This window comes from Blennius ocellaris, assembly GCF_963422515.1.
Source record: "Blennius ocellaris genome assembly, chromosome: 22".
NCBI lineage: Eukaryota > Metazoa > Chordata > Actinopteri > Blenniiformes > Blenniidae > Blennius > Blennius ocellaris.
The window spans coordinates 7,426,303-7,442,572 of NC_137671.1; the positions used below are offsets into that span (position 1 = coordinate 7,426,303).

Below are 16,270 nucleotides of genomic sequence, written 5' to 3' on the forward strand. Positions count from 1 at the left end.
TCACATGCACATACATATATATATAGATATTCATTCTTGCTGGCCTTGTACACTTGTACTCGTGTTATGTTCACCTGTTTACTCTCGGAGGATATTTTCATGTAGGTCGCAAGCTCATACATTTTTCTTTGTTTTTCTTCTTCACCTTCCTGCTGAACACGCTGTGATTTGTTCCCTAATGAGAATGCAGGGTGTTTTGTCGACATTTGAAACCTGTGAGAATGCTTCATGCGCAGCAGATTGGTATGAAATTTGAGACTCAAGTCAATTAACTTTCTTCCAGTCGATCCAGAGTATCCACAATGTGTGGTTCATTTAAAGTTGATAGGATATTGATTTTTAATTACGTCTGAACAGATTGAATATGACATCCTCATTACAAAACTTGATCAATATTTAAATGATTGAGTCAGCTTTCCTCCTGAATTGCCTGTGAAAGTGGACTGAAACCCGCCTCGGAGGGACTTTTATGGCGACAGTTGATGTGAGGCGCATTTACTGGACTCTGTAATCACAGCAGTTCATCAGAGATGGCAGCTTTTTGGCAAAACTACTTTTAAAATCAAAAGGAATTAAAACAGTTAGTGACAAAGTTTGTGTTGCAATTACTCTCGATGCTCAACGGGGAAACATTGTTACTTCAATGATATACCATATCGAGTGCCATCGTATATCATGCACTACCACTTAAGCACTGTTCACTGAGAGCAAGTGTTGTGATAGTCCAAGTCTATCCATAAGATAAAGCTCTAATGGTTCATATAAATGCTGCAAAATACGAAGATCGGGGACTTGTCCTTCGATTTTTGACCACGGTCAGCCTTTAACATATAACATGGTTTGATTGAAATGAGATAAGAGATTTGTCAAACCTCCTGAAGGTGAAAAACCCCCAAAACAAAACAACAAAATAATTGATTTACAAAGATTGCAGTCTCAATAGCAGTTTAAACAAGCTTTGTAACCCATAGCAAAAGGGAGTAACGGAGTAACGAGATCACTAATTTGTCACTTGGAGCTGGACAATGTTCCCTTTTTTGAAGCGTTTTTATGTGGCCATGTGTCATCTTGATTGTTATTTGATCACATGTAGTCATACTCTTTTCTCAGGGTCCCTCTGGAGAGAAGAAAGGCTTGATAAATGAACTCGCTTTAGCTCTTGCTGAGGCCTTCTTGTTGAATATTTCATTTTGCTGTTGCTTTCTGTCTGTTGGCCATTAAGATGAAGAATAACCAATCACTAAAGAGACTGCTTATTTCCCGTAGCAACCATCCATTTGAGGCTTCATTTTATGTTTTGAGGAACATTGTTGTAATATGTCAGACATTTTCAATAAACTGCTTCTTGTCCTCTCCACTTGGGGTCTTGATGATGAGTTGAGGCCTGTTGTTCTGGGCTATATGGCCCAATAGTGCAGCTTACATATGCTGATATGTAAACTGCAGCTTGAGCAGCCCATATGATGAAAGAGCCTCTGTTGGGTAATTATAAGGAGCTGATGGACTCCATCGGGAGGAGTTGTGTCACTTAAACACAACTGATGCTCACAGTTAACACAATTTTAAAAAAAAATGTCTGTGATGCTAAGTTGACCCTAAGTGTGCATAATTCTGTGCCTTTTCATGTGTTCGCCCTGTGACGTATTTCTGACCTACCCGGAGTATACCATGTATTTTATTCAAGAAGGTTGAATCATGTGGACATAGAATATGGAAGAAAAGTATATATTCTCCAGAGTGCCAGTTAATAATACAACATGAACTGAATTTGTTGTATTCCACTGAACTAATGAACACCTCCACATTGATACAGATCAATATCCCTGCTGGTATTAAATAGCAATATCTAGAGTTTATGTTACTAGTGTTAAGTCTGCTTTCTCAAGAGCTTTACATTCTGGCCTTAACAGATGTTTGGACAAAAATCAAACATGAATCCTGTGTCGTGCCATAAAGTAACACGCTGTCTCCACAACACGCAACTATGAGTGGAGCTGTTGATGTTGACGCCAGATTTGTGGATGCTTGTTTGTTTTCGTCTGACTACAGGAAATGTAAGAAGCTTACAGAGAGCCTCAAGAGAGAGAACGAGTCAGTCCCTTATGTTTGTCTGCTCGGTGCATCAAATTTCCTATATTAAGACTGCATTAAATGCCCTCTGTGTGCATACACTTAATAATGAATAAAATGATTACTTTATTGCTCAAATCATAGAGGGTGACAGTGTTTCCAGTTAAGAAGAGTGTTTAATATTTTGATTAAAATCTATGAATCTGTAATCACCTCTAATAAAGACTGTGTAATGCAGGAATAAATCTCTGCTCTCAGTTTGTCATGTAGATTAATTATGTTGCTACAAACCCAGCCAAAACTGAATTATTAAAAAATTGGCGAGAATTTAGAATTGAGTCACAAAATCATGAATGACAATGCATCATTTTCTTTGCTCTGAAACTGAAGGGAGCTGTCAATCACTGAAACTAAACAACTGAAAACTGCAGCACCTCAATGGCTCCGTGCGGAAGCCGTATTGACTAAGTTAAACAACAATAACTACATATACACGTCATCGTTACCTAGAGCCGATCATGTGATCCGCATGCTTGATTTGACAACAAACAAGCAAACCGCCCTGCCCAGGGACCGACTGGTGTGACCCCTTACTAATGGGACTCAAACTAACAATCTTCCTTGCCTCCCTGCCCCAGACGACACATTAGAAACAGCTTCTAGGAAGAAGTGAAAATGTACTGTCACCAATAGAACCAGATTGTATGGATTAAGGCGTTGGTGGGAGACTCAATTATTGAGATAGTTTCACCAAAGTTAAATAAAAAAAACAAACAAACTATGAAGTGAAGCATGATCACAGCAGAGGCAGGTCCACTTGGTAGTCATAAGGTTCCCTTAATATGGCTCGTCAAAAATTCACTTCGACATCTCACGGTCTTAAACAGTGGCATCAAACATAAGGTCCATTTGCAAAAACCAGTCAGGGAGAGTTTAAAACATGCATAATTCAACAGCTATAAAATACGTTTGTTGGACATTTCACTGTATTTAGCACCACAACGTATTATTAAAATTTGCTTTGTACTGAGATTGTATTCATTTTCTGTGCTAATAGTGTGGATTTTGCAAAAATATACTGTACATTTGTGTCATGTTTACCAGTACTTTACGCCGCAGCAAAGAAAAACTTTAAAGTTTATATTCAAAGTATATTATGAGAATATTTTACCTGTCTAGCCCACGCAACTTTTTTGAAATTAATAAATTCAAAATATTGAAGTGAATCCTTCCTGAAAATGTAATCATCCAGATAGCATCCATCAGTGGGTGGAGGATACATCTTGTTAGCAAACTTTGATCTGTCGTATCGCTGGTATAACATTTTTCTAAACAAGGATGTTATTGCTGGTTTGTGTTGTAACATGACAGCATTACATTATTTTCCATGTTCATTCACACTTGTTTCAAAACTAAGCAAAATATTTCAAAACGGGAAAGCCAGAGAAAAGCACTCATTTGTACGTCGACATAAAAAAAAGAATAAATAAATAGAAAATATTTCCCAAGAGGATTTTAGTTATTGGAGCAGAAACATACACAAACATTGAAAAATATTCAGGTAAAAACTATACATATCTGCCATATGTTGAATATAATGGAAAAAGGCTAAAACCATTTACAAAAATGTCCATGCTCCTTGAACTTTTGAATCTTTTTTCATTAGGTGCAGAAAGGACCTTGTGTGCTCCAAGAATAGTACAGAATTGGAGCAGAACAAGTCCAAAAAGTAATTTGTCTTTTCATTTTAGCCACTAATAAGCCTTTCAAAGAAATAAATGAGCTATAAATGACACTGATATGTTCCTTATAACTCATATTTCTATCGTTAGAGTTTCCTTGGTTGCTTTACATTGCATAGCGTTTGAAATTGAGCACATTGACTGAAAACAGACAACATTTTGGCGTGGAAGATTAACTGACGTCCCTACTAACAAATGTTTTCCAGAAACAAAGACGCAAATGTGACAGATGTCTAAAGTGATGCGCTTTTGATGGATTATTTCCTGGCAGATGCTCATTTTCTATCTTGTGTTTGTCAGGTGATTGACAGTAAACAAAAGGAAACACAATGCCTCCCCCAAGATAACCTGCGCAAAAGGATTTATTGATGAAAGAAAGATTTACAAAGCCAAATTGGTGCTTTGTGTTGATTATGATGCATTATCACACTGAGATCATATCTTCAATCTTTGGGTGATTTAGTTTTGGTGCTGACTTGGGCAAATTGCCCACTTAAACAGAAGATGGGTCTATTCAAAAATGGTTTTGGCGTGTGTTCTTTGTGTGAGGTTTTTTTAATGGTTCAATTTTCCAAAAAAGAAAAAAAAACATCTCAACCACATTGGAACCGGTAAAATATTCATGTCTGGTATGTCTTAAGTACAACAAATGAGCAAGAAGGAGCAGCAGGTGATTACATTGGTTGTTGAATATGCAGAAACAACAATGACTGAATCATTGGCAACGAGAGAGTAATAGTAACTGGCTAAGCCAGACTGAGGACAGACTGGAGGTGAAGCTGACTCACCACCATCTGATTCACCAACACAGCATTAATTAAATCTTGCATGCTGTACCTTTGATAAGCTTGAAAACGTCTTCAAATGGGAATAGGCAGGGAGTGATTTGCTGGTGTGCGTATTTCCTTATTACGTAAGTACTTTTATCGCTGAGAGAGGTGAAAAAATGTTTTGCTCCCCGTGTAGGGATCAAAGTCACTTCAACAGCAGAGCGGATCAAAAACATATAATAGGTGTATTTTTAAAAGTAGTCAAGGCAGAGTTGTCTCTTGTTTGGATGAGTGCTTGGTTTCCTGTAGTCAGCGCTGGATTCATGGACAGTAAGTTGGATTAGCTGGCAGGTGCCAGTTTGAAGCTTTTATTTTGGTGTCAAACACATCTTCGGTTAGAGGCCACATGCAGCCCAATGTCACCTTGAGAGAGCCGGACTGGTAAAATAGTGGGAATCATAACCTTTCATTTTTAACCTAAATATTTTACTCTGACATGTACATTTTTCAAAAAGTCTTTCTTTCCAAAAGGTTTTGCAATTAGTACCAAAAATGACAACAATCCCAACAGAAGGTCACTTTCGATGATACTTCCTGGTCAAAGGTTCAGTGAAATGTCCAGAAAACTCCTTTAACTGCTGCATTTTTCAGCCTTTTGCATGCATGTTTTTGCAAACACTCGTCTACCAGCAATGAGGTGGCGAGCTTGAGTCTCAAGCTTGTGTTACGTCCACTACTCTTAAAAAAAAACTGTTAAAAAGTTGACAGTTTCATTGCATTTCTTACAATTTGCTTAACTGTTTCTTGGGTTAGATTGGAGTCTCCTGCATTTAACTTTGGCCGACGAGCTTTATGTTGGACACCCCCGGGTTAACCCTGTATACCCAACCAACAAGTGTTGCGCCGGTGATTCTAATGGTCTTGTATCGTGTTATTATTGTATTATATAAATCAGCCTGAATTAAATTGTCTACAGCTTTCTATTGCACCAGATATTTGCTTTGCCCTGCAGTTTTTCCTTCTTCTCATTTTATTTGAAAGGTAAGACAATTCTCCTCCGACTCAGTTGAAAACACCCCCCAGATTCATTGCGATATGATCCCAGTGATATTTAAAGCTGTGTAGTACTACTGTGAAAGAAATAGCGGTTTTCTTTCAAACTATGAATATCATATGTATATATATATTTTTTTTTTTTTATTGTTGTAAGTGTCAATTACAATAATCCAACTCAAACCGCCTTTTGACGGTTTTATTATCCGCCGGGTCTGAAGAACAAAATTATAGAGTCTGAGAGAGAGGCATAAATACGAGAATATTTGTTGTGTATTTCTAACAGGGCAAACAACAGGAATAGTTATAAAGAGTTCAGTGGTTGATTTACAACAATCAAGGCCACATTCAGTGACACAAGAACATAGGGTAACATCCGGAAATCACAGGCCTTCTGAGACAGTACTCATCCAATCCCACCATAAAGACGCTGTTTTCTTGTCTTTCCAGATCTGCTTGTGTAGCTGTTTGAAACTCTAACACGTTCATCTCTTCAGTACTGCCGCTGAAGCTTGGATCCGTCTCTGAGTAACTCATGGATTTTGAAATGTTGATTCAATTAGTCTTCTATTAGGTTCTGAAGCGGCTTTATTTAGAGTCTAACCTCATCCCGGGGGCCCAGAAGGAGCTTTGTTTTATGACAGTGGCAGTGTGTTCATCAGCCTGAACAATAACGGCCCCACCTGTCACATGACAAAGTGGGTCACACGCCGGTGGCTGCCACCGCAACTTTTATCTCAGATTAAACTGTAGGAATGTTTTTGTTGGACATCCTACTGGACATCGGCCGTATGTTCCGGCTTTTCTCTCTGATTAAGCCTTCCTTCAGATTTATCGGCCATGGAAATAATGGGAAACACAGTGAATGTAGAAGTTTTAGGCCATTACTCATGGCTTTTATTGGCATGGGCTCTGTCTGGCACCCAGCCAGTGACCTGCACAGAGGACAAAGCAAGTAACGCTTCTCCTGGCTCCTGGCAAGAAAAAAAAGCATAGCGGTGAGGGGGTGGCAGTAGAGAGCAGGAGAAAGTGAGAGAGGAGACGAGGCAGCAGTTGTATGTGGGTGGTGTGAGGATAGCAAGGAAGGGAATTGTTTAATAATTTAGAAAAAAAAAAAGCATTCCTCCAAAAGTTATCTTGAGACATTTCTGCCACCTCTTTGTAATGTACAAATAAAAGGGTCACACAGAATGCAAGCATCTAAACATCTAAAAGGGATTTTTAATAGAGTCTAGACGGAACAGTTGGTCCCCGAGCGGCAGTGTACAAACTGAAACTCTTAGTACTGGCTGAAAAACATTAAAGTTTAGTGAGAGAGATTTCAAAATGGTCAAAGGCAGGACAAAACAGATTATTGCCCCCTGCAGCATATCATTTGAGGAAACAATTCTATACATAAAGTGATGCATTCCGAAAGCAACATATCTATAAAGCTTTAGATAAAAACAACTAAATATAGTGATCTAATAGCCAAACCATTGGTTGTGAAGACTTTTTCTTTAATTCATTGTCCTCTCCAACAATGACTTTTAGCCATAGTGGCAAACTGTTGATAAAGTGAGACTATATTCAGTTGCTGTCATTACACCAGAAGCATAATTAAATTTGACCAATATTTGTGAAAACAATGCCCAGTTAATTTTCTTAATTGGAAGAGAATTGTTGATGAGTATAATTGGGAAATAATCTCTGAGGCCCAAATGACCTTTAATGGTAATGTTCATAATTAACAAAGCTATCAAACATTGTTATGCAGGACGACATGCTACATGTCTTGTTATCTTTTAATATATTGCCCACTTAAAATAAAAAGAAAAAAAAGAAATACCCCCATTACGAAAAGCTTTACGATCATTTAAATTTTTTATTACATTTATGTGTGCAATACTTAATTAAGATTGAAGAATAATTAATAAATGCAATACATGCGAGTTTGAATGGGATTACGCAACCCAGCATTTATAAAGTGTAAAAAAAATAAGATGTAATCCTTTTTTTTCTCCAATCTTTCCTCATCTCTCTTCAGATAAATCTTTGTAGTGGAGCATGACTGTGATCAGTCACACAGATGTGCCATGAGTAAATCCATGATAATAAACTTTGTGTTGAATAAACCTATCTGACTGAACTGCCACAAATTTTCTAAGGGATATTGAAAATATCTCAAAACATTTGGGGCTCGCAATTTCCTCATGTGATTTGCAAGGCTTCGTAAATGCTGAGAGAGAGAGAGAGACAGACAGACAGACAGACAGACAGACAGACAGCCAGACAGACAGACGGACAGACAGACAGACACCTTGTTTTCAGATGTTCAAGAATTCTCATTTGTCCCGTGACTGTTGAACGACCTTGGCGAATCTGTTGCAAGACAGTTGAATCTGTTGCAATACAGTCATGGGCAACAAAAATGTCATTTCATCTGACAATTGTTAACTCATTCTCCTGCCATGCATGTGAACTCCAAATTTTAACCCAGATTTCTCTTGTCGTTCGGTCGATCTTCTTGCAACAATGATGCGAGTACCAATTTGGTGTGACACCAAGTGAAGATTTTTGCTAATTTGCATATTCTCGCATTTATGCGTCACCAACCAGTCGCTAGTTGTTGCCCTTTAATGAAATTGAGTCTTTAAAAAAAAAAAAAAAAAACACATTTCAAATCCCCACCACATGGTCACATGGTTTTTGTAGGTAGCCAAACATTCTACTGCCCAAAACTCCCGTATGCTTTTCTGTTGGGTCGCTGAAAATTGATGATCATATAGAAGCAACGGCCTTTGAAAGAAACGGAAGTTCATTCATCCGGAGCCCTTTTAACCCGAAGTCAAGCTCTGGAATCGGCCGCCTTTGTTGCGATTCACTCTTTTCTGCTTTTAAAATAACTTCACACAAAAGTCAAATTATCAGTAGGTGTAGAAGCAGAGAAGCTGAATTCAGTTGGTGTGGTAACTATTTACTCACAGCTACACACAAATGACTGTTACCACCTTAAATTGGTAGGAAAAGCTTATGTTCTTTACACTTGTACATATGCTGTTGGTGCTTTGAGACTATATTACAGACTCATGGTATGTCAGGTGAGAAGTACGGCGCAGGTGTGTGTGCAGCCTTGTGAACGCTGTAATTGGTTCCTGTGGCAGATCTGACTGTATCATTTTCTCTAAGTGTTTTCCACTCTCAATCAAGCTTCGCACAAATGCGTATAGACGTTGTACTGTATATGGGTCTTTTGTTCTCCAGAGAGTGCAGACTCCTATAGGCTCAGCAAGTGATAACGTTAAGACTTACCCAACCACACAGTCACACATGTGCAATCTTCTGAGCCTAAATCCTTGTAGAGGTCAGGCCTCTGCTAATTGCTTTCCATGCAATTCATGGGTGGATCACAGCTACAGAGGAGTAGCTGGGAGGTATCACACATGCGCGCGCGCACACAGGGTTTGGCGTACTATCCACCCAACGGAGACGGTTATCAGCTAATTAGTCCTTATAGCTGCAGGGGCCAACTATTGACACTGACAATGACAATTTTCTGGTTTGAGTGGCACCGTCAGCCGTCCAGCCATGTCATTGTGATTCAATTAGGAATACGCAGAAGCAGAAATAACGCTCACAAGAGCCCCAAGGAGCCAATGCAGCATTCAGATGTCACGATAACTTGAGCTGCCATATGGATTATTGTGTGCCAACTGGCCCATTCATCCATCCTGATTAACACGTATGATCAATTTAGTTTCACCAATCAACCTAAAACACAAGACTTTGTTCTTTATTTTTCCCCAAGTTTTTGACATAACAAAGAAAAAATCATCTAAATTTCTATCCCCGGCAAAGTCACACTCAAATGAGTGTCACTGCATATGAAACACATGAAACAAAGACAATGGCTGTGCTCGTGTATGGGGGTTTGTAGAGGATTACATGGCCTATTGTTTCACACATTCAATCGTGTTCCTCTCTCAGTTGGATTGCATTCACTGACAGGAGTCTGATATCCTTTTAAACATCCAGAGGAGAAAAGGCTTTTAAAGAATTTGCAGCGGCATCAATTCTTTATATTCATAATGTGATGAAATTTTAGACCACAGTTGTAATAGGTTTCAGAGGGTGTTGAATATTCGTGGAGTAGAGCCGTGGGCTAGGCTAACCAAAAGCCTATTGCTTGTTTCAATAACCAAGAGGCTTGGCTAATATAGAGGTGTAGAATTTATTCTCTCTCTCTCTCGCTCTCGCTCTCTCTCTCATCCATATGTAAGTTAAAGTCAAAGCACATTCACCTAAATTCAGCACTTCTTCAACATTTTTATGATGTCATTAAAAATTTTTATAGCAGAAAAAGAAGAACAAAAAAGACATTTCAAAAGCTAATTTCTTTTAGTTGGCCATATGATGATCACCTGCAGCCCACGCTTGACTCACTTCCATGCACAAGTGGAAACATTCTTTTGCAGCAGCTCGATCTGGTGCTGTGTAGCTGGAGGAGAATATTTGGGGGAATTGTGACGTAACCTGAAGCTAAGCAGAAGGGGGACTGGGGAACACACGCGCGCGCGCACACACACACACGAAGTGTGAAATCCTGTCTGCCACACTTTTTTTTTTTTTATAGATGATCAGATCTATAAATGGAGAATAAAATGGTAATAACAGAATCCCCGCAGCTCGACTTTTGCTGATTTTGCCTTGAATGGGGGAGGGAAATTGTCGAGCACGGCGTGCTTCTCTGGTTCTCTTATTTTATTTATTTATGTTTTTTATTTTTAATTTATTTATTTATTTGGGGAGGGGGGGCGGTAGTTCCAGAGGCTGAGCGCAGATGAAGAGAAGGAGACACGTATTCTCATGGATGCATAGTTTATGAAGTGCACTACTGTTTGTCGTGCGTAAATGACAGAGTTACATTGGACTGAATAGAGAGTGAAACACAAGAGGGAGGGAAGCCACGGTGGAGAGAGAGAGAGAGAGAGAGAGAGAGAGAGAGAGAGAGAGAGAGAGAGAGAGAGAGAGAGAGAGTCTGCAAAGGCGACTTGGCTGGCAGTGCTCGCCTCAGCCTCTCCAGCAGTGGGAGAGAGATGTGCGTAACATGCAGCGGAGAGCGGTGATCATCGTCTGCGCGCCGCATCGCAGTTGGATAGCCAGCCGTGCGCACCGGAGGACGGAGACCCGCCGAGGGGCGCAGCCCGCTTTGCAGAACCTGTCGCCAGCGAGGCTCCGGTGAAGCCGACAAGCGACTCCAGAAGAAAAAGAAAAAGTGTTTTAAGGAAGCATGCCAGCCTTTCAGACTATTATTGGGGGTTAATCGCCCCTCTTTATTTATTTAATTTTTTTGGAGCCACTCTGACGCACCAAGCGAGCGCGCACATTTTGTTATTTCCTACGGATTCGTTTTTATCGGACTAACAAGTGGGGATTTTTTTTTTTTTTTTTACGTGAATCGGATGAATGTTGCATTACGTGGCCGACAGAATATGAGTCAGTGCGTGTCTGTGAGCTGAGGTGGAGTGTCTCTCCCTCTCCCTGCACGGCTGTCTCGGTCCGCCACGAACCTTCCTACGCCAGGATGCAGCTACTTAGAGTTGCGTGGGCACTGACCGGAGCGGCGATCTGCTGCTTTCTCATTCTCCTCATTCACTCCCGCCTGCTCAAAGAAGGTAAATCAGTCCGAAACTCCACCGATTATCCCCCCACCCCTCCTAACCTTCATGTTTTTTAATGCGCCACCGCCTGACATGTAGTTTGGATGAAGTTTCCCCGCAGCAATAACTCCAATGCGGAGTGTAGCTGAAGCAAACAAATATAAATAATACAGACCCAAGCGACACCAAATCGGAATTAAATAATGTATTTATATTAAGCAACGCAGCCCATCTTTAATTTTCCACACCTACATTTCTCCACATCAACAAGTCCCCTGCTTGATGATCGAATAATCGACATTATGTCAATATCATGAAAGAGACATGATGTACAATGAATCCAGGGGGGGGAAAAGTACCACTAAAAGCAGCACCTCTGTGTTTGTGTAGGGAAGCTGATTTGTTGTAAACGTTTTTCAATAGATGGCACTAGAGTCTTGCTTTAGGGTAACGAGGTCAAGCGGCTCTAATACCGCTCAGTTCGCCCTCTATTGTGTTTGCATGACCCTTTCGTGTTCGAGCAGAGTTATATTTCAAACGCCGACCACCCTCCACGCACCCCCAGTCGCTTTTATTCCGCTGTCTGTGCGCTGCGTCGTGGCCGTCTGTGCGCGACGCAGCCCCGCGGACACCGTGGCTGTGTCTGTCACGCGCGCCAAGCTTTTTTTTTTTTTTTTTTTGCGAGAGATAATTAATTGAGTTTCATTTGCAGACGTTCAATTGCGTGTGTCAGGTGGATTAATGAGTCATAACTTAACTTGATGTTTCAGTGCAGGGGATTATTTCTCATAACCAGTTAATTCCACCTCCAGTGCAGCAAGCGTCATATATACAATTCACAAGCCACGCAGAGCTTCAGTACACTTACTGCTCAAGATTCCTTATTTAAGTCAAAATATGTATCACAAGGGATTTACTGTACTGCATGAAGCTGGCACACAAAAAAATGTGCTTAATATCCTCTTTATACATGTATGCCCTGCAGCGAGTGCAGTCTGTTTGGCACTTAGAAACTGTCATGGGCTCCCTTTGTGGACATTTTTGAAAGGCATGGCTTGGACTGGTTTGCCATCCCCTTTCTGTGCCTCCAGCACTGGCCAGATATTCAGGTCAAGTAGTGGCAAACAGTCTCCTCACTGCGGTGAGTCCACGGCGACCACAGGGAAGGACGATGCCCGGACCATGCTGAAAGTAAGAAGGAACCCTGGTCAATCAGCCAAAATTTGAGACAAGGAGAGTTGAGAACTTTGTACTGGCATTTGTCCTGGAGCCTTCCTTTGGAGTGTTAATTTACTGTGGCATACTAGCTTTTTTTTCACAGAGGTCAAAAAGAGGATTGTATGGTCACCTAACAGGAGGAAAAAAGCGCTGCTCACGGCTGTGTTAATGCGAGAGACAGTCATTAGATCAGCATTGTGGAGCTTGTTGACTGGCAAGGCAATATTTTTGACCTTCACCGCTGAGTTGTTTGTCTGTATCATGTTGTGCTGTTACACTGATGTGATTTTCTCCTAAGCCAGCATTTTTTTTGTTGCCTTCTAACTTGACACTGAATAGCTTTTCACATTTTGTGAGATGGGATTACTGGTCAGTCCAATTGATGGTGATTACAGTTCATATGATACATATTGAAATCTGCTAAAAAAGTGATGGAAGAAGATTGAGTCCCACAAGGGATGGTTGATAATATCCTTACTTCAGTCTACTAGAATGGCCAAGGTCAAAGCCGGCTGTAAGGCCGAATAATGAGAATTGATAAAATGAATTCAAAGGACTGCATTAGTAGCAGCCTTTTGGGAGTGAGGATAATGAAAGGCATTCACTAGGGGGCCTAAAAAAGAGCACTCCTTTTAGTCTTGTCTCGCATCTTCTTTCACAAACATTAAGAACTTCAGAGATGTCCGGCAGAACCAACAAGAATGTGCAAAAGTGCAAATTTGCACTGAATAAAAAATGGATAGACAAGAAATCAGTTTTTTCTTTATCATATCAGAGACTGATTGCCTGAGCGGTTTCCGTGTGTGTGTGTGTGTGTGTGTGTGTGTGTGTGTGTGTGTGTGTGTGTGTGTGTGTGTGTGTGTGTGTGTGTGTGTGTGTGTGTGTGTGTGTGTGTGTGTGTGTGTGTGTGTGTGTGTTACAGCTGGTGGTACAGATGCGTATGCAGGTGGTATGTTATCTGAAGGTAGGCCTGTCAAAGGTAGAGTTATTTCCACACCGGTGAATGCGGGAGTAGCAGCTCGCTGCAGATCTAGGATGGTGATTGTGGTGATGGGAATGCTCATGGAGAAACAAAATGTCACCCCTCTGGCAGCCCATTAGACAACGGCACACTCGAGGAACATACAAAAGCGTGAAATACGAAAGTGCTCTTTTTGGGGAAGGGGGTGGTGTTGTACACCACATTGCATCAGCCCTCTTGGATAATGTGACATGGGGTTTGTGTGCGCTGAGAAATGAGGATGCCGAAAGGGTGGATTGGGAAAGGAAACCTATTTAAACATTATGCATTGAGAATGTGGATGGATTCTGTGCCATAAATTTCTCACACTGTCCACTTCAATAATTCAGGCAATGGAGCAAATCCCATTTTGCTCTTCATTGGCCGAGATATTTGTCACATGGCAATAGAGAGCCTGACAGGTTCATGGAATAGTGCTTGGTATGAAATCCCAACTTTCACTCTATGGCCAATTTACTGTAGGTTAAAAAAAGCAAAACACAGCCATTCAAGAAGTGAGATTCCCCAATCAGCTATACAATTAAAAACCCCTTGCCTGATATTGTGCAGGTCTTCGATCAGCTTCCACGTGTGCTTCAATGTGCAATGCATGATGGTGTCTGACATCTTTCTATCAGAACCAGAATCTGTTTTATCAGGCCACACAGGTCTTTGACCAGTTTACACTTTTTCCTCTCTTGGACCACTTCTGACATAAACTTACATTGTTGTTTTATGATGTGGTAAGATAGTTGTATAAAGATCCCAATTTGGTCGTTGTTATCTAAATCTTTCTGCCGCTATCCCATTAACCTTGTGGACACTTGCATCTTAACATATTCCTCTTATTTATTTCAGTGGTCATAATGTAGTGCCCAACATGAGGTGTGAATTGGAGCCATGTTATGGGTTAGATATATGGCTAAAAAGAGCATCAGTTTAAATTATCACTGGTGTGTAGATCCCAATTAGTGCAGCAATAACGTAATGAAAATCAGCATCAAGCCAGATTTACAATCAACATTTTAAAATAGTCCAGTACTTCCCTCTTAATGAGCACATTGTCAGCTAAAAATACAAATCCTGAGGAAACTGAAGACTCACAGCAATAAAACAGATTAATTGAATAATCTTGAATGATTGATTTGTCCCTGTTCTGTGTTTTTCAGGGTGCTAAGCCATCAAAGAATCTAAGAGTCTGGGCTTTAAACAGCATACGATTGCCACAATTCTCACAATGAGAGACATATTTTTGTATTTGCGTGATAAAAAAACAGCTTGATAACACAAAGGTTTCAGTTTCGCCATTATAATGGTGAGCAAAATTGCTATGCTGTTTACAAAACCCCTGTCTTTTTACCCAAGTGGCCCCCCTCACCTTCCCTGAAACAGACCACCAGTCTGCTTAACAACTGCAGTTATCGATCTCCAGGTAAAACCACAGGGTGAGCCATAATGGGCCAACGTGACATATATGTGCATACATGTGAGGCGCCTGACATCAGACCACCAGAATCATTGTTTTTCTTTTTTTTAACCACAGACAGAGGCAGGGTCAGGGGGATCCCCTTTAGAAAAAAGACATGGATCAGAATGACATTCTGTGGTGTAGAAGCTCCGCTCAGAGGAGCTTCGGGGCAGATTAGGGTCAAGCAGTGGCAGACGCTTGGTGTCATGCACGTTCGTGGCCTGTGGAGAAAGGGAAGCCCCGTCAAGTCTGAAGACATCAACTGGAAAAAAGGCGGGCACCTCATGTGAGTGCGCCAGAAAAAAAAAAAAAGATATTCACAGTAACACAAACCTAAATAAACCTGCACATTATGTTAATTTGTAATGGATCTGCTATGTTACACCATTTACTGACTATCTGATTGTCTTGAATGCACATGAACTATATTTTTCCCAGTTTTATTGAATGTATGTTGTTACAATAAATAATAACAATATATATACTTTAAAAATATAATAATATATTCATATACATTTTTTTTCAACTGAATGTAAAGTAAATGCAAGGTGTAGGTTTTGTGTCCTGCAATGTTTGTGTTTATATATTTTTTTTTGCTGGTGTCACTTATGGGTTTTCACGTGGATGTTGCCAGAGTAGATTGACGGAATGGGTTTATATTCTCCTGTGTTGCAGATGAGGAGAGGGGAAGTTTTGGATTGTGCATTTTTGTTGACCATATTATTGTAATTTAGAGCGTGATTTAGACCATAATTAGAAAGATTATGTTTTGTCCTACCAGTTGAATGGAGCCAGTCCAAAACCTGTATGCACTTTCGGGTCAGCATTCACCTACCCATTACAGATAATCTTCCTTTTTATACACTGCACCACCTAATGGGTATACCGACAACCCCCAATTGGTTCCTACACTCTCTACACCCTTCTTTTCTGCCTTATGATTAAAAATCACCCTGGACACTGAAAAGAATGCAATTGGAGTTTCTTTTGTAGAAGTTTCAGTGACATTTTTTTGGTTCGAAATCACTACATAAGAAAAACAAATTGAAATGATAAACAAACATACGTTTAACCAGTGCTTCACTTATATGATCACGTTCCTTTTTTGCCCCAAAATGTTTTAATGTTAAATTCTTTAGGAAATCCAACATTCACCAAAATGATCTACTTCTTGTGAGAGTATACATGTGGCCTCAGAAGACTGCATTCTGCTGGTGAAGTTGTGTTAATCCCTGCAAGAGGGAGATATATTTTATTCCCCCTGCAGTAAAAATAGAGTTGGCACAAGAGGGGAGCATAGGAGTAGACAG

At 40.3% G+C, this 16,270-nt stretch overlaps 1 protein-coding gene across 1 annotated transcript in view; it reads left to right on the forward strand.

The window, feature by feature from the left end:
- Window positions 1-11,175: 11,175 nt before the first annotated feature.
- tafa5a (TAFA chemokine like family member 5a) overlaps window positions 11,176-16,270 on the forward strand; it is a gene marked incomplete at its 3' end in the record, with an annotated part of 90,592 nt that continues 85,497 nt past the window's right edge. Inside the window, exon 1 of the mRNA XM_080518584.1 lies at window positions 11,176-11,289. Coding sequence (XP_080374710.1) covers window positions 11,199-11,289 — 91 coding nt within the window. The 5' untranslated portion in view covers window positions 11,176-11,198. The remainder of the gene's footprint in view (window positions 11,290-16,270) is intronic.